General features: G+C 54.7%; 1 protein-coding gene across 3 annotated transcripts in view; it reads right to left on the bottom strand.

Moving 5' to 3' along the window:
* The window catches only part of PHACTR3 (phosphatase and actin regulator 3), a 196,825-nt gene that overhangs the window by 79,763 nt on the left and 96,198 nt on the right, over positions 1 to 20,864 (bottom strand). For 2 of the 3 annotated variants that reach the window (XM_003787748.1, XM_012803840.1), the window contains 3 exons: positions 8,871 to 9,032; positions 4,892 to 4,969; positions 605 to 787 (listed from right to left, as the gene is read on the bottom strand). In XM_003787748.1, coding sequence (XP_003787796.1) covers positions 605 to 787; positions 4,892 to 4,969; positions 8,871 to 9,032 — 423 coding nt within the window. Of the gene's footprint in view, positions 1 to 604; positions 788 to 4,891; positions 4,970 to 8,870; positions 9,033 to 13,605; positions 13,617 to 20,864 lie in introns of those variants that run through there. The other variant, XM_012803839.1, reaches the window with a different exon arrangement.

Raw genomic sequence — 20,864 nt, 5'->3', positions numbered from 1 at the left:
CCCCACCCAGTCCTCACCCCACACGGCAGTGCAGGTCTCCCCACCCAGTCCTCACCCCACACGGCAGTGCGGGTCTCCCCACCATGTCCTGACCCTACACGGCAGTGCGGCTCTTCCCACCCTCTAGCCACGCCTATGGAGGGGCCTCACTTTCCCATTTCACAGGGAGAAGATGGGGCTGAGACAAGCAGAGCTGACTGGGCAGTACAAGGAGCCATCACCACCACTCAGCAGCTGATTTAGGCCACTGGGAAGGTCCCTGAACCCCACGTCCTGGGTGCTTACCGTCTGGGAGCACTTTGCTGCCCAGAAGTTCCCAGTGAAAGGGCAAAGAGGTCCTGGGAGGAAGGTGGGCCCGGGAGATGAGTATCTTTAAGCACCATCAGCCACTGGCCATGCCAGACTTGGGAGGAGATGGTGAAGAACGTGTAGCTGGGCCCTGCGGCTCAGCATGGCAGGGTTTGGAGCAGGGGCCTGCAGCATAGCTGCCTGAGAGCAAGGTCCACGAGAGCTCCCGCTGAGCCCCAGCTGGGGACCTGAGCTGCTGCCCATGTGGACAGCCATCCCAGGATGAGCCCCATACTGCACAGACTCTTTTCAGTACCTGCATCGTCCAAATGGGCAGCTGAGGACAGCGGCTCATCCAGGGTGGCCTGGTCTGTGCCAGCAGCCAAGGGACTCCCGGGCTGGGCGTCTCCCGCAGCAAGAGCCTCCTGCGTGGGCGTGGCAGGCTCACTCTGCGCAGGTCCGGGGCCTCCATCGGGGCTGCGTGTTTTGCTCTCGGCATCTGCAAGGAAATCAGTGTCAGCCTGGCCTGTGCTGCCCTTGCCAAAGTGCCTTCCTGGGAAGTGTGTCCACTGGGTCCCGGATGGCGCCCCTGCACTACCCTCTCTGCTGGACCATTTCCTCCACACCTGCAGGAGGCTGGACAGCACCCCACCCTCATCCACACCCTTTGCCACGTGCCTCTGGGGGTGTCCCACTCTGACCCTATCTGGTGGTTTTCTTTGCCCAGGTGGACATCAGTGGGTTTGACCCACCATCAGCTTCAAAAGTGCTGGCACTAATCACTCCCACCTGTGCCCCTTGGCTGCACCCTGAGGACATGTCTGAGTGGCCTGCTGGCAGATCAGGTGGGAACAAGTGGTCACACCCCTGAGGTGCCCAGGCTGTTCCTTAGGTGGCATTACTATGGCTACAGATACCACCAGGAGGCCCTGAGTCACCCACTAAGCTAAGGTTTACCATTGCCCTGGCGAGGTGGAGGTTAGTAGGACACAAACGGAGCTGAGACTTTGGACATTCTATCTGTCACCACACCCCCCACCGGCCCAGGCAGGCAGCCACCTTTTCCTAAACAGAAGCAGATGGCCAATATCTAAGATGACCAAAATCCTGAACTCAGGTAGCTCACGATCTGAGGAGGCCATACAGACGACCACAAGTGGCATCTGGAGCCCAGGAATGGGGGCACAGAGCAGGGAGTGCCCAGGGCCAGGAGGGCTGCAGGAAGGAAGAACCTGGGGTTTTCCCTCTCTTGGCGCTTCTGCAGTCTCCAGGGGCCTGGCCCTTGGTTGAGTGTCCCCAGGGCTGGACCTTAATGATGGGAGCTCCGCACTCGGGGAGCAAAAGAACCGTCCAGGCACCGAGCTGCAGGGCCTCAGCCAGCCAACCACAGCCACAACTTCTGGACACATGTCACAGACCAATGCATAGAGTCCCCACATAGTCCCTCGGTCCCTGAAGTGGGCTCCTGGAGGCAGGCGCCACAATGCAGGGTAGCAGCGGGACCAACATGCTGATGTGGCCACAGTGCAGCGTGGGGACGCTAGCCTGCTCTCTCCCAGAGAGATTTATTTCAGAGTCAGGGTCCTGCTTTGGAGGATCAGTCCCAACACCTGCCTATTGTTCCACCCCTTCCGTATCCCTCTCACTGCCATAGTGTCCTGCTCAGACAGAAAGGACATGGTCACCCTGCCCACGTATTCCATGCCCTACAGACACGGTTTTTAGTGCCTAAACAGTAAGCTTCTCAGGGCCTCAATGTCCTCATCTATAAAATGGGGACACAGTTGCTACTCGCTTCATGGAATTGTGAGAATTAAATGAGTTCATGTATGGAACGTGTCCGGCATGAAGCCAGCACCCCCCATCTGCACGTCAGCCATGCCTGGCCCACCTTCTCCGTGCCCCTAGGAGGGCTAGAGCTTTCACCGCTGCCAACACATTCCCCCTCCTGCACTCCTGTCCCCTCGGGAGAGAGTCTGGGGATGTGGAGCTACAAAGTCCTCCTTTCTACAGCCACGTCAGCAGCCCTGGCCAACACTAAGATGCTGTGGGGACATACTGCATCCCCTGTGCTGCAGCATCTCTTTCAATTCCCAGCACTCTCAGCTCAAAGGTCACAGAAAGACAGCCTGGGCCAAAGGCTACCTTGGCAGTACCTGCTCACCAGACCCTGACATGAGCCAAGAGAACTCAACCAAAATTAGATGTTACAAAGCCCGAAACTAAAGTTTCTCAGCCCCTGACTTATGACTGGTTTACTTGTGCCTCTCACACAGCTATGACAAACTCTACTGCCACCTTACCTGCCCCCTGGGGACACAGAGGGAATGTGAGAGCCAGCCGGGCAGCAAGAGGGCTCTGCCACAGTCATGCCTACTCGGGGCACTAGGTGGGGCTGCCGCCCACCGCTTACTGGGTGGATAGCAGATCAGAGGATGCACAGGTGCTTTGCTGCCATAACTATCACTGCTTTTAGTGTAATAATGACGACATCTTCGTCACTATCATTGCAAAAATAGTAACAGTAACAGCAGTAAACCTAGAAGGCCCAGAGGTCTCCAGCCTCCAGCCAGAGTCAGGAATCGCTCTGTGCCCACCTGCTGTCCCAGAGCCCCTCCACCTGCGCCCGCAGCTCTGCAGCCTGTGCAGGACTTTTCTGGGCTGTGCTCAGAGCGCCGGCTCATAATCATGCTCAATGAAAAGTTGCAGTTCCCAAAATAGCACTGGTGGCAGGGCGTTGCTAAGAAACGCTGGTGGGGGCGGGGCAGCGGTGGGGCTGTGGCTGAGCCTCTCGCTGTGCGTGGCCTCCCTCCGGCCCTCGGTCAGCTGCCAGTGAGCAGCCGAGGGAGAGGAGACATGCCAGACACGCACATGAATGTGCACACGTGCGGGGGAGAGCGCATACATGCACCCTGTGAGCACACGTGGGCGCACATATGTGCACATGCGTGAGCACACACACACGTCCCCCCGCATTCCCACCACGCGGAAACCAGGCAGGCCTGATTCGTCCCTGTCCGACTCCCGGAGGAAAGCGTGCCTAGGTCCAGAGCACAGCACAGGGGCAGTGACTCTCTTCTTTTAGATCCAGTGTTGGGGTATGAAGTTCCTTAAGTTATTTAAGAAAATGCCAAGTCAACTAGTACAGGAAGACACAGGGGGGTGAAGGCAAGTGATTTGGGAACACAGACGGCATCTCCACAGGGACACAGGCCCCTCTCACTCATTGCCTTTGGGCTGGGGACCAGGGAGGGGCAGGGGAGGGGACTGCTCATGCCACAGGCGTTGGTCTGACCCCTCTTAGTTATGAGGTTTGAAGAAGGTGGATGGAGCAGTGAAGATGACATGGGGTCACCTCCCTCCCATCTCCCCTTGTCACATGGCCAGACAGGGGCTTTCTGGGTCCTGCAACCAGCATGAGGGTGGCTGGATGCCTGTGCCACACCTGTCCACAGTCTCCTTCACAAAATCACAAGCTGGGGCACAGTTGGTGATGCAGACACAGCCCATCTCCCTGTGTCCAGAGGCCACACCCTGCCAGGGTGACTGTGTCATAGGCAAATGCCATGGTGGTGACATCCTTGTGCATGTACAGGGGAGAGGCCACTCCTGGCAGCTGTCCTGGCCAGGGAGGTTCAAATGTAAGTTTGGGGCTGTTAAGGACCCCAGGCAGCTCTGGAGGTCCCATGGCTAGACAGACACTCTCACTGTGATCCCCTCTCTATCCCTTCTCTGTGACCCTCCCTCCCGGCAGCCTCTCAGGACCTGTCCCACCTGAAGGCCACAGTGCAGGCAGCTACCACATGGGGGCACCCCTGGCTGCAGAATCGTCCCCACACTGTGGGCAGCAGAAGCAGGTGGCTCAGCCAACTTCCTCTCCCAAACTCAGGGAAACCCATCGCCCCATCCTGGAAGGGGGCACATTGCGTCCCCTCCTGAGCGTGGTCCTCACTCTCCTCTTCTGGGCAGGGATCCTGGACTTGTCCTGAGCTGGGCAGGGGCAGCTGTACCACCTGTGGCCAATAATTCCACCTAGCCCACCTGAGTGTCGGGGAGCCCTGCACCAGGAGGAATTACGGTCTTTGCCCCAGAAGAAAAGGCACTTTGTAAGCAAGCATGCAGCAGGTGTACCCCCAGGTGCCTGTGTATTATATTATTACTGCACACTTCTAATAGGTGACACAGCACAGGGGTGACGCAGCAGGAAAGTAGACAGTGACGAGAGGGCTCCCTCGGAGGCAAGGCCTGCTGCCTTCAGTCTCCCTCCAGAGACACCTGGTTCACTGCAGACCCCTGCTCCATTCAGTCTGGGGTGGCCTTGGGCTCCCATGGCAGCCCGACAAGCATCTGCCTCCCCAGCTGGCTTATGGGGCAGGGAGGATGGGAGGCGTCCCTGGACCTAGGCCCTCTCTCCCCACCCACCTTCTTGGGGTCCCCATCCCTGGGTGGTGAGCGCCCTTGCAGGCCAGCTTGTGGTCCTCATTTGGGTTCAGCTGCCACATCTAGACAGTGGATCGCTCTGATCCCACCTGTCTCAGAGGGGCGTCTTGGGCTCCCATGAGACACTGGGCCCTGCACGCGTGCCGGGGCAGGTGGCACTGACCTTGCTCCATCATCTCCAGCAGCCCCTTCTTGATGAGCTCCTCGCGGCCCTGCCTGCCGGCCATCTTCTTCTCCAGCGCTGCAACACAAACAGCAGGGTGAGTCCCAGTCAAGATACAGCTGGGCCCCTGTCCAGGCCACAGTCAGTGAAACAACTTTGGTGAAACAACCACAGAAGTGGGGTGGCAGGTGACCCAGGGTGAGGGGCCTGGTGCACTGGGAGCGGGAGGGCAAAATCTGCCCAGCAATTCCAAAGTTTCTCACTAAGCCATCTTCCCAGCAACGTGTGGACAGCACAGCGATGGGAGCATCGTGGATTTCTCAAGGCTGTCACTGCTGAGGTTTATCTGAACAGCACCTTTCCACCGTGTGCCAAATGCTCCTTCACTTATCAGCCAAGAAACTCAGCCTCTCCCTGCCCCAGCACCCTCGGGTGCTATTCTGTGGTCTGGGTCAGCCTTTGCTAAATGCGCCCTGACCACGACCAGGACCTGTTCACAGCCCGGAGTCTTTCGTGAGACTCTCCCACTGGAGCTTCTTCTAATAAACCACCAGTTAACAGATTTCAAAGAGTCCACCAGATGAACAAGGAGGGAGGAGGCCGCTCCCCACACCCCTTCCACCAGCCCCAATTTGGCAAATCTTGTCAATTCCTCCCACAGAATAGCCCCTCCTGCCTCCCCATCCCAGAACAAAGCACTCTGGCCGCTCAGCCCCTCGCCCTCCCCACTTCTCACTTTCCTCCTGGGGAGACCTCTGGCCTCACAAGCACCTCCTTTTCTCCAACTGTCCAGAAAACTAGCTGCCTCCAGGTGAGCCCTAATTTTCAAATATGAGACTACGAAATCACCTGTACTCTTTCTTTGAAAGATTCAGACAAGATGCCTGCTATCAAGGCTGGGTCACCAGGGGCCCACTAGTTCTCTGCATGTGCAAACTCTGTGTCCCAAGCCAGGTCATCTGTGGGGGGGTCCATGTCTAGCAGAGGAGGCAGATGACAAGCAGGCAGTGGATGGAATTATTTCCCTGATTCTCAAGTGTTTGCTGAACACCTACTATGTGCTGGGTACTGGGGAGCCACCAGGGAATAAAACCAATGCAGCCCCCACCTTCGTGGTGTGTGGTGACTGGGAGCAGGCCATGACAATGGGGTAGCCAATCGATGGAATCTGGCCACACATTCATTGAGCAGCTACTGTGTGCCAGGCACTGTGTCAGCCACAGGGATACAACTGTGAGCAAGATGGGCAGGGCCTCTGCCCGAGGCCAGTACATCTGGGGAGGACAGAGGACAAGCTCCACAAATGGTGAGAGGATAAATCACAACGGGAAGGTGCCCGGGCAGGGGTTTGTCTGGGGGACCCAGCCCGTCCCGGACCTCCAGGACAGCTGCCCTGAAGAGGTTTACCCTAGAGCTGAGGATCAATAGGAAACCCAAACATAGCAGGGTGAAGGCGCTTTTGGGCAAAGAGAGTGTAATTTCCTTTCTGTAATCCCAATTTCCAAACCAATTTTCAGGTGCCAGAACTGTGGATAAAACGTACAAATTGAACGTTGCCTTTGGGAGGTGTCAGGAAGGAGTTTCTGGCCCAGCCAATGGAACAAGGCAAGAGAACAGGGTGAAGCTCTGAGGAACTGAGTGGGCCCTGAGTGCGGGGCGGGGGCAGACACAGATGTGGGACTCTGCCTGCACTGACTCCAGGTCCTCCCAGTAACCCAGAAATTCGGCCACAGGGGTTTACTGTCCCCTTTCAGGGGCCAGGGTGTCAGTCCTCTACAGGCAGGGCAGCTGGTCAGCGGATGAGCTGGAACCAGCCCCTGCCAAGGCAGCTACCAAGAGGCCACTTCCCCCAACTCTGAAGCCTCCAGGAACTGTCTGCCGCGTGTCCCTGGTCCCCGCCAACCCCACCACTGCTGCTCCGTGTTCTCTCTCTACCTTGTCCTGGCCGACAAGGCCTGTGAAATCAGGGGTTTGAAATGCTCCCATCTGTAACACCCACACTTCCAGGGGAAAGTAACACAATGCAGGGCTGCTCCCCAGATTTCCAGAGGGCTGAGTGAGGGAGCTGAAGGTGGGGACAGTGCAGGTGTTAACCTCAAGACCCTCTGTGACCTTATGGTCCCCAAAGCATCCTGGTGAACTTTCAAGGCACAGCATGGAGGGCAGCGAGGGTCCAGAGTCCTCAGAGGACAAAGCTGGACCTTCCAGTTCCATAGCTGGGGACTGTGAGCCTGAAGAGTGCCACCCACAGTCACAGAGGTCTCCCGCTCCAGCCCCCTGAGCCTTCACAGATGCATAGCTTTGTCTCTGCAAGAGCTGTTCCCACTGCGGTGACGCTTTCCCTGACTTTCCAATTACATCTGGGCTCCATGTGGCTGCCTCACCTGTGTCTCCCCAGACCACCCAACCCAAAGCAACACCCAGCCCTGCCTCCCTCCTCCCCAGGGCCTGCTTGGACTCTCTGCAGCCCCCACTGGAGTCCGTGGCTGACTCACAAGTTTAGTCACCTGCTCACTGTGTCACCCAGCTCCCCATGTGGAAAGCTTGGGGGTGGGCCAGGCCCGGAACCTCCTGTGCCCTCAGGGCGGGCACATAAGAGCTGCACAAGATTTGCTGATTAATGATAATTGTTTTGTTTTTGCTTTGACACGGAGAATTTGTCAATCCACTCCTTGAATGGTTAAAGAAAATACTTTTGTAAAGGATGAAAAAAGTATGAATTGAGGACCTGCTGCTGGGGGAAGCCACTTACCGGGGCTGGTCCCCAAGGCCCAAGGCTAACTCCACAGGAGCAGCTCCTTGCTAATTGTTTTCAGGGTCGGCTACTAGGTGTGGATGAGATACCGTCTTCTTCAAGGTTTGTGCCTCAAGTTGCTGCTGATCACAGAGCCCAGGGGGTCGGGCCAGGGCCAAGTCCACTGGCCGGGTCCCAGGCCCAGGCTTCCGCCGGCTGGCTGTGTGACCTCAGGTGGGTGACTCCCCCTCTCTGAGCATATTTCCCATCCCTGAGATGTGCAGGATGGAGAACGTGTCCTGGCAGAGTGTGGCCTGGCAGTGTGAGCCCGTCTGAGGCTCAGACTCATGGTCACAGTTCTGAGGAGGCAGGGACAGCGGTACCCCCCATCCAGTCCACCCAACTTCCCACAGAGCTGGGACAGGTGAGGAGTGAGGACACAACTGAAGTTGGGGGTGGGGGTGCTTCTGGGTCCTTGTGTGGGAGGGTGTGGGGACAAGGGCACCAAGGTAGATTATGGGAGCGGGCAGCAGGCTGGCTCTGCCTGCCAGTGAGCAAAGGCCTCAGGTGTCAAGGCCACCATGGGGCTCTTGGAAACAGTGGTCCAGGACCAGACCCAGATGACCCCTGCCCAGCGCCCTCTGGTTCCAATTTATCCCACTTGCCATTTGTAGGCCTTGTCCCCAGTCCTCCCCAGATGTGCCGGCCTCAGGCAGAGACTGTGACTGTTTGCTCATAGCTATATCTCCTGTGGCTGACACAGTGCCCAGCACACAGTAGGAGGCAAGATCCAGGTCCCAAGACAACCAACTCAGCTGGAACCTGTGAGATGAGACCAGGGCCCTTGCATGCTCAGAGTGAGACTCCAGGTATGGCAGGGAGGCTTGGTGGGCCCGCTGCTGGTTACCTGGTGTGGTCAGGTTAGCAAATGAATCTGCTCCAAAGCCTGTGTCTTGGCCCCAGCCCTGTTCTAAATTGTGGTCTGTGCCTTTAATAAAGTCTGGGCCTTTTGGAGTCTGGGCCCTGGGTCCCACATGGATGCCAGGGCCTAGAAAGGCCAGGTGGGACTTATAGTGGCCAATGCAGAAGGGTGGCCAGAAAGGGCTACAGAGTGCATTCTGCCTCCCCCATGTGAGGCTGGAATGACACAGACCAGCAGAGGCCACAGCACTGTGATGCCGTGACAATGACACCAGTTCCTGGGCAGAGCCTGCTGCCTGCTGTCTGCTGTCACCAGTGGCTTACCTGACGTGGTCTGCTTCAGTTTTTCGTTTTTCTTTTTCCTCCATTTCCAGGGTTTGAAGATCCTGCCCAGGGTGGCCAGTTTGCTGTTCCTCCTCACAGGGGGAGTTCGAATCCCTGAGACCAGATACTCGGAACGCACTGGGGGAGTTTGGTCCATCTCATCTGGAAGACCAAAGTCAAGACCAAAACAAAGGTCATCATGTGACCATCAAGCTTGTGAGACTCCTGAAGAGCCACGGTGATTCCTCACAGCCTCGGGCCCAAGAGGGCTATTAGAGCAATGGAAACCCTTGGGGGCTCCCTCTGACCAGGGTGCACCCTCAGGGGCCATGCACTCAGGGGTCTGAGTGCTCCACTCACCTCCCATGGAGCCCCCTCCCTCCCGCAGTCTACTGGAAGTCGCCCACAATGCTCCTTCTGGGCTTCCATGATGGAGATCTGAGGGCTTCTCTAATCCCTGCCCCAGGACCTTGGCTCATGCTTTGATCCCACCCATGCTTGTTCCCCTTCCAGCTGCTTCTTTGCCTCATAAATCTCAGCTCCTCAGCTAAATGCTCCGTACTCTGGGAAGTCAGCACATTCCTCCTGTCCCTGACAGGCTCAGTCCCTTGTCTTACACAGGCCATGCAGGGCTGCCAAATAAGCCAGTCCATGAACACACAAAGGGGAGCAGCCCCCCTGGCTCTGGGAGCCAGGCTCTGGGTGTAGACTCTGGTATGCATGAAGACTGATATCCCAGGAGGCTCAGGGCGTGTTGTTTGTCAAGAGAGCCTGGTAGCAACCCACACGCCCGCCAGTAGGAGACTGGCCAAGCAACTGTCCACCCTCTCAACAACCTGTGTGCAGACGTGGGAAAGAATAAAACAGATCTGTGTGCTCTGAAAGGAGACTGATCCGGGGTAAAGGCTAGGTCAAAACAACCCACAACAGTGTGCAAAGTCATGAGCCACATGCGCCCGAGGCGTGAAGGGGCTGTGCCCGGCCCATGCTGGGGTGTGCAGAGAGCACGGCTGTGGACCTACGGAAATGGGGAGGGCTGGCTGTCAGGTCCCGGGAGGGAGGGGACAGGTACTTCTCCACCGGCCATGTTGCAGGCCTGTGGAGGGTTATTACTTTGTAAGAATGAAGAGCAGTTAGAATGGAAAACAGTGGTAACGTTGGAGACCCACAGGGAGAAGGGCAGTGTCACTCCCATCCTCACCCTGCAGCTCTGTTCCACGATCACCCTATGGACCAGGGTTCAGCCATCACTGTGACAGGACCACAGATGAAGGCCCAAGGTGCCCCAGGCCCCTCCTGAGACAGGGAAGGGATGCTTCTTCCAGCAGTGACAGACCCGAGTCCCTCCGGGGCTTTTACAATTTTACCTCTCAGTGTCACACAGGTGGAAGGTCACAGACCTGTGGTGTCCCCAGCTTGGCTGCTGGCACTGGAGCCCAACCTTGATCAGGATTGCAGGCCCTCCCCCTGCCCCGCATATATGTACACTCCATCCCTGAGCCTCCCACGGCCAGCACAGGGTCATTCCCACACCCAGTAGGCTAAGTCACCTCACTGCCACATGCGCAGAGGAGGCTGGGATCCCTGAGTTCACACACCCAAGATCCCCAGAGAGCCTTGGACATGCTGGGGAAAGGCCAGAGTGAGATGTTAACGGATAACTCATGGGTAGCAGGAGGTTACCAGTGTCCAAAGGCCAGGCCAGCCCCCTCAGGCCCACGCAGGATGTGGAGAGCCGGTTTCCCACTTGAGGTCTCTCTGTGCCACCACTGCTCCAAAGGGGTCATTACCACGTGTGGCTGTGCTGCGGCCTTCAGACACAGGGCAACACCCTGGGCATCCCAGTCGTCCCACCCACCTACCCCTGGAGCTTCCCTCGGGTCTGATGTCTACAAGGCTGCAGCTGTTACCAGCCCAGGGCCTCTGGGCAGCCCCTCAGCCCCTATCACCTCATTTCTACATCTGATCACCCCTGTGGCCATAGGGTGGCCATATATTCCGGAGACACAACACACAGATAGCATGTTGCAATCCACACACAATCACATTGTCTGATTAGCATACCATGGCAGCGTGGGTGACACTGGGTAGACATTTTCACTATAGTAAATTGTGTTATGTAATTAATAGCAATTACAGAGTGAGAGTTGTCACTACTTGTGCAGGCCAGGACTGTCCCAAAGCACCCACCACCTTACATGATCCTCACAGTAAATCCATGCACTTGACACCATTATTTTTTATATCTACTTTACAGATGAGCAGAGGTCCGGAGCAGCTAGCCATCTGGTCAGCCACAGGGTGGGCAGGACTGAGCATGCTGACCAGAGACCCCCTCACAGTCCTCGGTCATGAAGGGCACACCGGGATGGGACAGCAAGACAAAAAGAATAACTCAGGGCCAACCCAGGGCAGTCAGGGCGTGTGGCTGTCCTCCCTCCCCAGCCAAGAGGAACTGAGCGCTAACTGTGTGAGTGCTGTGTCCACAGACAGTCCACAAAGTGGCCCCAGGTGGAGGGTCAGTCTCCTCAGAGGAGTGCGGGGCTGTCTTGTTTGAAGACTCCTCCCTGTGGCTCGGCAACCATCAGGGAAGGCAGGACAATGACATACTCTGCTGTGATCTTGAGATTGTCCCAACGGTCAGCGCCTGGCATCCAGTAGGAGCCTAGAAATTGCCATGAGTCACGGAAGCTGCAGGCCACTGACCACATATCCATTGGCCATCATTTCCCTAAGGCCACAGTCCATGAGTGCAGGATACAGATGGGTCCTTTCTTCCCAGAGGCAATTTATTCCGTATTCTTATCCTCGCCTTTCCTCCTCCACCTACAGACGCCAGATGGGAGCAGAACCAATAGTCCACATGGTCCGGGAAAGCTGGCCGTCCTGAAGATTTCTTGGCATAACAGGGAAAGCAAAGGACAGATCTCCACGAGACCACAGGCTCATTAAAGATAAAGATGAAGCTCTCCAGAGATGACCATAAGAGATGGGGGCACTACCATCACTGTATTTACACCTCACCTCCCTCCACAGAGGATCGGCGGTGTCCCCAGAAATGTACACAAAGAAGCAAGATGAAGGGAAAGCTGGAGGGATGCTGAAGGAAGGGGGCTCTGGACCAGGCAACAGCACCAGGAGAACTCTCAATAGACAGCATGTGTGCTCCAGAGAAGGGCACATGTGTGGCCTGAGCCCCCTAGTAGCCAAAGTAAAAAAGAGCAGCACATAAAGTACAAATTAGACCTGAGCCCAGCTCTGTTTGCCACCTTGACTGCCACAGCCTGGTCTAGCCACCAGCACCTGTCCCAGATACCTCCCTGGCCACTCACGTGTCTCCCCACGATCTGATCCTTAGAAATAGGATCTGATCCTGCCCTTTCCTGCTCACTCTCCTCCCTTGGAGCTTCCTTTTTCATTTAGAACAAAATGCAAATTAATTGCTAAACCTGTACAGTTCTCTTGCTCTGCTGCCCCTTGATCATCATCATTATGGGGCATTAACATTGATCTTGTGCCTACGCAAACCAGTGTAACATCATCATCACCATCATTATCACCACCATGATCACCACCACCACCACTAACATCATCACCACCATCACCACCACCATGACCACCACTAACATCACCACCACCATCATCACCATCACCACCACCATCATCACCATCATCACCACCATCACCACCACCATCATCACCATCACCACCACCATCACCACCAACAACAACATCACCACCATCACTACCACACCACCACCATGATCACCACCATCACCATGATCACCACCATCACCATGATCACCACCATCATCACCACCATGATCACCACCAATATCATACCACCACCATCATCATCACCACCATCACCACCACCATGATCACCACTATCATCACCACCATCATCACCACCACCATGATCACCACTGACATCATCATCACCACCATCACTACCACCATGATCACCACTATCACCACTACCATGATCACCACTAACATCATCATCACCACCATCACCACCAACAACATCACCACCACCATGATCACCACCATCACCACCACCATCATCACCACCACCAGTACCACTATCACCACGTTCACCGTCACCGTCACCACCATCACCACCACCAACACAACCATCATCACCACAACCACCATCACCACCATCATCACAACCATCACCACCATCTCCATGACCACTGTCACCACAATCGCCACCATCACTGATATAATCAGCTGCCTCCCATCACTCCCACTCTGCCCCAGTGTCTGGAGCAGGTTCCAGGGTTCCCACCTTGTCCCTGACACACAGCACAGCCAACAACCACTGAACAACTGCACTCCCTTCTCCCATTAAGAACACTCAATCATTTCTCATTTCACCATTGCATTGACACCACCCAGGTACCGGGTATCCTCTCAGCACAGGGTGTGCAAAGAAGAACAAAAGGGACAGAATGTCTGCCTTTGTGGGACTACAACCACCAATGGGAAATGAACAATAAATAAAGCCATTAATCAGAAAACAGTTCTCGCTCACCCCATATAAGATAGCACCCCTTGTTCTCTACACACACATGCACATGTTCCCGTCCACTGTCCGTAGCCATCTCCAGTCCTTCAGCCCCATCCCCAGTTAAAGCTCCCTGAGGGCAGTGCTGGCTGGTTACAACTGCACCCCAGGGCACATGATCTTGAATCCACATCATCTTCAATGAGGACCCTGAACCAGCACCTTATGGACACGAGGAAGAATGGAACCACAGAACCCAGTGCCTACTCAAGGAAGCCACAAGGAAGGGTACCATCCATGGTAACAGGGAGGGCTCAGGAGGGCGACCCCCAGAGGCTACTGGAACAGAGGCCTGGAGCTGACCCATAACGGGGCAGTGGCCAGCAAGGGGCAGGCAGTTTGTGGGGCTGAGGGCGTGGGTAGACAGGGGAGGTGGGAAGGGGCTACTGCCAGGGTCTTGAACTTGATTAAAAATTAAGCAGGAGTTACTAGAGGGTCCTTAGCTCAAAAGGTCTGATTTACTTATTTACCAAATATCCAATGTGTCACCCAGGGCAGAGGCCTTCAGCTGAGCAGTTCCTCAAGTGGCCCTGGTGTCATCAGGGGAAACAAAGGTCTCATGACCAGGGTGACACACGGCTGCTCAGCACCCATTTAGGAAGAAGCATCCCTTCCCTCCTCCCTGAGATGCTCACATCAGGCCACGTGAGGGCTCCTAAGGGCTGTGCTTCCTGCCCAAGAACAGAGCTTTCAAAATACGCATCATGTGGTTCCAGTGCAGGAATTACTTATAAACACCTGAGGACAGAGGACATGACTGTATGAGGACAGGTGCTCACTGGGGGCTACATGAGCAAGGGGTGGGTGTGGTCATTCTGAGCACAGCTGCGCTCAAACACTGGGGCGTGGGGACGGAGAGGGGCATCCCCGAGGGCGCGTACTACATGCATGCACCTGGACGGGCGGATATCTGTGTGAGGGTGGGTGAGTGTGACTTGCACGTGTGCGTCCCAAGAGATAAGGGACGGGTAGGGAGAACCCTCTGTGTCTCTCCCTGAAGCTGCTAGGAACAACCTTCTCACACAGGGGAGATTCTAGGAGGTGCAAACGCATTAGCAGATCCCGCTATCCTCTGAGAGACACAGCAGCACCAAGTTCCACCACGCCTCTGCCACCTCTGCCACCTTCCAGGCATTAGTGGTTAATTAATGAAAGATGTTTCTCACGCCTGGCATCTGTGTGAGGAAGTGAGACCCACAATCTCCAGTTGGAGGCCGCCAAGGTCCCCAAATGAAGTACTGAGCAGGCAGCCCTGTCCTGTCTACACGGGGTGCCCACAGCTCACGGGGCAGGCTCCAGACTCTTGGACAACTCCCACCATCTCCGGGCCCCCTCTCAGGCCCAGGGAAGTCCGTGAACTTGTCCCCTGCTCCTGAGTCCACACACCTGCCCCAGCTACAGGTCCTACAGACCTACAAGGCAAAAATTGTTCTAGAATCAACACGCTGGGTGACCTCAGGAGCTGGGAGGCTAATTTCCACACCTAGAGAAGGGTCAGTCCCTTTATTTGTAACACCTTTCATCCTAGCGCTGGACATTCACCAAGGTCCTGGGATTCACTGCTTACTAACTGTCATACACATTTCCCAGGAGAACGAATCTAGCTTCGTGACTACAGGAATGGTAACGGCTGTGTTTGTGGCTGGGTCCTCGGCATCTTTACTGGGTCCTGGCACCAGGAGGTCAGCAAGTAAACACCTGCTTGACCTTGAGCCTGAGCTGCAGGGCTTGCCGAATGCTGGAGTCTGTTCCTGCCCATCCAACTCCAATGTCCCCCCTCAGTGACTTTGGGCATTTCTGCTGTGTACCAGGCTCCTTCCGTTCCCACTGTGGTCGCAGCAGAGAACCATCTCATTGCCTGTGTTACAGATGAGGACAGCGGAGGCCCAGAGGTCATATACTTGCCAGTGACAGAGAGGCTGAGAAGTCAGGTCATATTTCCAAGAGTCTTCTCTTTACCCCAGTGTCAGAGGATGCAGAGCAGATGACCAGGCCACTACAGTGGACAAGGAGGGAGGAGCTGACTAGTACACGACAGGCAACAGGGTCATGATGATGGGTCAGAAGACCCCTGCCTATGGCCAGGATGCAAGGTGCGTGGCTGACAGCATCGACCAAGCAGCGCTGTGTTTTAATAAAGTGATCACCAGGATGGATCTGAACCTTCAAAACAATATTCTAAAATTAGATTTTAAGTCTCCCAGATGGGCAAGTATTCTTGGCTTGACCTTCTTGACCCCTGGAAAATTCGTGAGCAGCGACTGAAGAGGGTGACATTCGAGGTGTGCTGATCAGCAGAAACAGGAGGGCCACACCGTCTGGGACAGAATGAGGCACACAACAAGTGCCACCATCACACTGCCATGGCGGTGAGGGAAGGGCCCGTTCCTGGGGTGGGGTGGAGGGCAGGGAGGGACACCAGACAGGGTGAGTGCCTTTCCACCCAGCGAGGGGATACTCCGAATGCCTATGGCTCGATTCCTGGAACTCTGGCCGCCTTCCTCCTTCAGCTACGCTGGCTTGTCCATTAGAACCTGTGATCTGACCACCATCTTTTTTGCCAGAATAACCACTGCCCTTTTTAGTGACCTCGTCTAAAGCAAATCACTGTTCCTGGCTTAGACTTCTCTCCCTCCCTGGTGCCCTACGCGGTGCCTGCACATGGATTGAATGAATGCACAAGTGAACCAGCGGATGGATGGAAGAGATTCATCGCATGGTGTGGTACAACCAGGGAAGCAGAGTCCAGGGCAGACCAGCAGCTACTAACGACGGCTGGGAGCCTTCCTGGGGCCTCTGACATTCCTGAGCCGCGTCCTGGCCTCATGTTGGCCTCTATCCCTCCAGGCTGCCCCCACTAACTCAAAGGCCATCTCCTTTCTTTCTGTTGCTGATTCATAGAGGAGCAAAGAAACACAGAGAAGAAAAGACAAAAGTCTGGCTGAGCTCCAGAGAGAACTGAAGGAACACTGGGACTTAGGAGGGTGGCATTTGGGTGCCCTGTGGCGGCCACCACGCCCTTCCAAGTGCTCCTTCCAGGCAGATGAGGCCCAAGGCAGAGACTAGTTTTCAGCTCCATTTTAAGTTTAGGAAGTAGAGGCTCGGTGCAGGAACGGTCACGTTCAAGGTCAAGTGACAGGTCTGGCTTAGGCTTCCTGATCTAAGTTTGCTCTCTGGGCATGACACCAGTGCTTCCCAAAGTACATTCCATGGAACCCTAGCATGGGGAGACACTCAGTAGATGAACATGATGAGGAAAATACTGTCTACTGTAAAAGCATCCCCTAAAGGGCCCCACTCCTTATCAGTGTAGTGAAGGCTCTGAGAAGTCCCATAGGAAGCAATGCCATTCAGCTGTCCAGCCAGCCTTTCCTAAACAGATCGGTCAGGCAACCCCTATTTATACCTTACTGCCTAGACTGCCATAACCCACGAAATCTGTCAACATTTAAGCAATAAACTCAACATCCAGCGGTTTGAGTGTATTTCCCCTAAGCAGTAGTAATGACAATTTATTTGGGGAATATAAAAGTCTTCTCTCCAATATTTATATTCCATAGATAAAAGGATTCTCTAACATATTAGCAGAAGTTGGGCCTCAAAATTTCCCAAGTCACTAAACTTCTTCAGGCCGTCTGAAGCAGCCTCTGAGGCAATGATGCTGAAATGAAGACTAGATACATGGGCATCATGGATGCTTCCGACACTGGTGGAAAAATCAAGGCGTTACTGAAGTGGCTTCTTTTTTTCCTGACATGTATCAGGGAGGAAGCAGCACATGTAACTAGAAAGCCCATCTGTTCAGTCCCAACCTCGCAATTCTGCCAGTGGTCGCTGGCGCCTGGCAGACATATGGCCAGCTCTCCAATGCAGATCAGCTCAAATATGGAAATAAAGCGAATCTGAAAATTCTAGATGGTGTCTGGCAGCAGGAGATCACATACGAAGATGATGGAAAAGGGGAAAGGTGGAATCTGGAAAACCAGCTTCCTCGTCATCATCCTGTTTTGATGTTTGACTTGGCAGGATGTTTCTACATTTGCAGAACATGGAGGAATTCTTGTGCGTGAAGCCCACCTGTACTCTCGCAAAGGCCTAAAGCACCTTCTAGAGACATCCTCCCAAAGTTCATGTTTAACAGAATAGAGGAAAAACTAGCATTTCAGAGAAAGGACAAAAAATAAAGTAACACGTCAGGAGATGTTAGCACCACAGTATAAATTTAAACAAATAAAATTGCCCAACATTTCCAAAGACTGAGTTCTAACTTTGACTTTCTAATCCCACAGCACAAGGTGAAGTTCTTCTATAATGTCAGTGAAAGCTCAAAGACAAACAAACATCAGTTTAAGAAATCTGTGTACTATAGTCAGCACCTGTGGCTCAAAGGAGTAGGGCACCGGCCCCATATGCCAGAGGTGGAGGGTTCAAACCCAGCCCTGGCCAAAAAATGCAAAAAAAAAAAAAAAAAAAAAGGAAAGAAAGAAAGAAAGAAAAAAAGAAATCTGTGTACTTTAGAACTTTTCAAAAGAACTGAACAGCTTTAAGTGCTGGGAAGACTCTGAGCCAATAGATTTCGGTTTTGAAAATGTGTCCCTCGCTCACTTTGCTTAGGTCGGGAACTGGCAAAGTCTTCTGTAAAGAGCAGGGTAATACATATCTGTGGCTTTGCCAGCCGCACACTCTCTGCTGCTGCTGGGGAGGCCCCGAAAGCAGCCACAGGTGATCTACAATCAACGGCTGGGACTACGGGGCAATAAAACATTGTCTACCAAAAAGTGGTGGCAAGTGAAGTTGGTTTGTGGGTCTGACAATTCCTGCCTTAAGTGGTGCCTTTGGAAAGGTCTTCAGGGAAAAAGTATTACTGAATGGCCCCAGGAAGAAAGGAGACACGACCTCAGACCCTGTGTCTGACCTTCACTTAGCCCTGAGCTGCAAACCAGCATCTCTGTCCCCACACAGCTCTGCAGCTTCCACCCTGGTTTGCTGCCCCCCCGGCCCCCAGGAAAGCAGGGCCTTGCATGGTTTACCTGCTTGACATCTCAGTGGCATTTGGGATAAGATGCAGAACCCCGTGTGGGACCTGAGTCCTGGCCTCCCTTTCTTAACCTTCTCTAACACCACGTCTCTCCTCACCCCATGCTCCGGTGGTCTCTGTCCCTCTTCTTACTCAGGAAGTGCTTTCCCACCACAGGGCTCCTTCCATGCCATTGCCTCTGCTTTTCTGTGGTGAACTCCTACTCATCCCTTAAGGTCCCATGCTTCACACCCATATGTTAGGTTTCCTGTTATTTCTCACCATCATCTTCAGCACAGTTTATTGTTAACTCTTGATTTACATGTTTATTAGTTTTATGCCCATCTTGGCTGCTTGACCATGAGAGCAGAGACCAACTATATCCCATACAGCTGCCACCATAGGGCCTAAAACAGAGCCCAGGAGGGCCCTGCCAGGGTACGGTAAGTATCTGAGAATCAAAAAGACATCAGCACAGGATTCTCTTGTGCTAAGTCCACAGTCTCTCCTGTGGGAACTGGTCCAGGCACATCTGAAGTTTAAACTCCTGCCGGAACAGAGCATTTCTGAAGATTTACCAAGCTGCGTCCTTCATGAATTTGACGAGTCTTTCTGCCCCACTGGGAATGTTCCTCTGAGAGCCTCGGTTGTCATGCTTGGAAGTCTGGAACTGTCTGGCTGTGCTTTTGAGGTCTTGGATGTCACCGGCCACTCTTCCTAGATTCTCTCATGATTGTCATGGAAGTGACACGGTGAGAGGGAAACAGCCAACAAGCCAGCAAGTCACACAGCACAGGTTTTTGAGGGGCAGGTGACAGCCGGAAACAGGCCAGTCTTTCTAGGAGCTGGCCCCCTGGGCGGCATCATCTGATTGGACGTCCTTAAGGATCACCCACTAGGGGATGGAGAGCTCCGTGTCCCCCAGTGGGCCCCTTGCCAGGCAGACACGCAGCTGCCTCCTCAGGCCCAGCCTGTGATTCCCCATCGCCCTGGGAACTAAGGAGTCACTCCGGTCCCCAGCAATGACCTGGCAGGTGCAGCTGGCTCTGTCCAATGCCTACTCAGTCTGCACACTGCACTGACCCGTGCACACCGTGGTCTGTTGGTCCATTTTCCTGAGCCTCTCCTCCAGGCCTGAGACCCAGCCCTTGCCCTCGAGGTCTCTGTAGCAGGGACAGTTGAGTGAACCAGAAGTTAGGACGGGACCACCTCACTGTGTCCACCCCTGGGTGTCTCCTGCCCAGGTCACCCTCACCGCTCCCACACTGGTGTGAGCCCCTACCTCCAGGTCATGCCCTGACCCCCCTCACCCTGTGTCCACAGGCCAAGAAAGAAAGCCCAACACAGCCTGACCCTGGAGCCCTGGGACCCCTGCCCTCCTGGCTTAGCTCCACCAATGGACCCAGGATTATCACCCCCTTGAGGAAAGCTTATCACCCCCTCTTTGCAAAGGCTGCCTCCTCCTCACTCAGTTGCTGGTGCAAACATCTCTTCCTCATCCACCTGAGCAAGGGTGGGACACCCCAGTACCCACATAGCGCCCAAATTCTGTGCACAGCACATTCCCCACCCCAGGTGCTCTTATCCCTGACTTAGTTGTCTGTCCCTCCCCAGGGGAATGACCTTGTCCATGGCAGGTGGCAAATACTTGGGAAGGAAGCCGTGCATGAGCTGGGATGGAAGAGGCATTGCGGAGATGAAGACGGGGTCCCTGTCAGGAGAGGGCTGGTCTCCACTCTTGGGTTAGACTTCCTGGGAGGAAGTTAGTTATCTGAGGTTAGTTCTGACAGGTCGGGGGAGTTGAGCAAATTACAGTGACAATGATGGTGAAGGCCCCCATTCACTGCACAGACGGGCTGCAGGTCCCCAGCCTCGTCACCTGCCAATGGCCATTTGGGTTGTGCACACTTTAGCTACGGGGAAGAGTGTGGCCACAGACATCTGTGTGCAGGTGTGTTTCCCCAAAGCCTGTTTTCAATTCTTTTAGCTATAATCTCAGGAGTGGAACTGCTGGGTCACATGGTAAGTGTATGTTTAATTTTCTGAGAAGCCACCAAACTGTTGGCCACAATGGTTGCACCATCTGACGTTCCCACCATGAAAGCAGCACAGAAAGGCTGCGACGTGGGTTAACTTGAAGTCACAGTGGTAAGTGAAGGAGCCACAAAGACCACACGTGGTATCAGAAATACCCGGAGCAGGGAAACTGTCAGACAGAGAAGATAGTGGGTGCCAGGGCCGTGGGCGGGGCGAGTGGTATGGGGTCGCAGGGAAACTGTCAGACAGAGAAGACGGTGGGTGCCAGGGCCGTGGGCGGGGCGAGTGGTGTGGGGAAGGGTGAGTGGGGTGGGGTCCCAGGGAAACTGTCAGACAGAGAGAAGATGGTGGGTGCCAGGGCCGTGGG

Source organism: Otolemur garnettii, unplaced genomic scaffold (genome assembly GCF_000181295.1).
Source record: "Otolemur garnettii isolate 467f Iridium unplaced genomic scaffold, OtoGar3 scaffold00023, whole genome shotgun sequence".
In the NCBI taxonomy this organism is placed as follows: Eukaryota; Metazoa; Chordata; class Mammalia; order Primates; family Galagidae; genus Otolemur; species Otolemur garnettii.
Note: the sequence above shows the minus strand (reverse complement) of the source record. Positions and strands in the feature narration are given on the sequence as shown.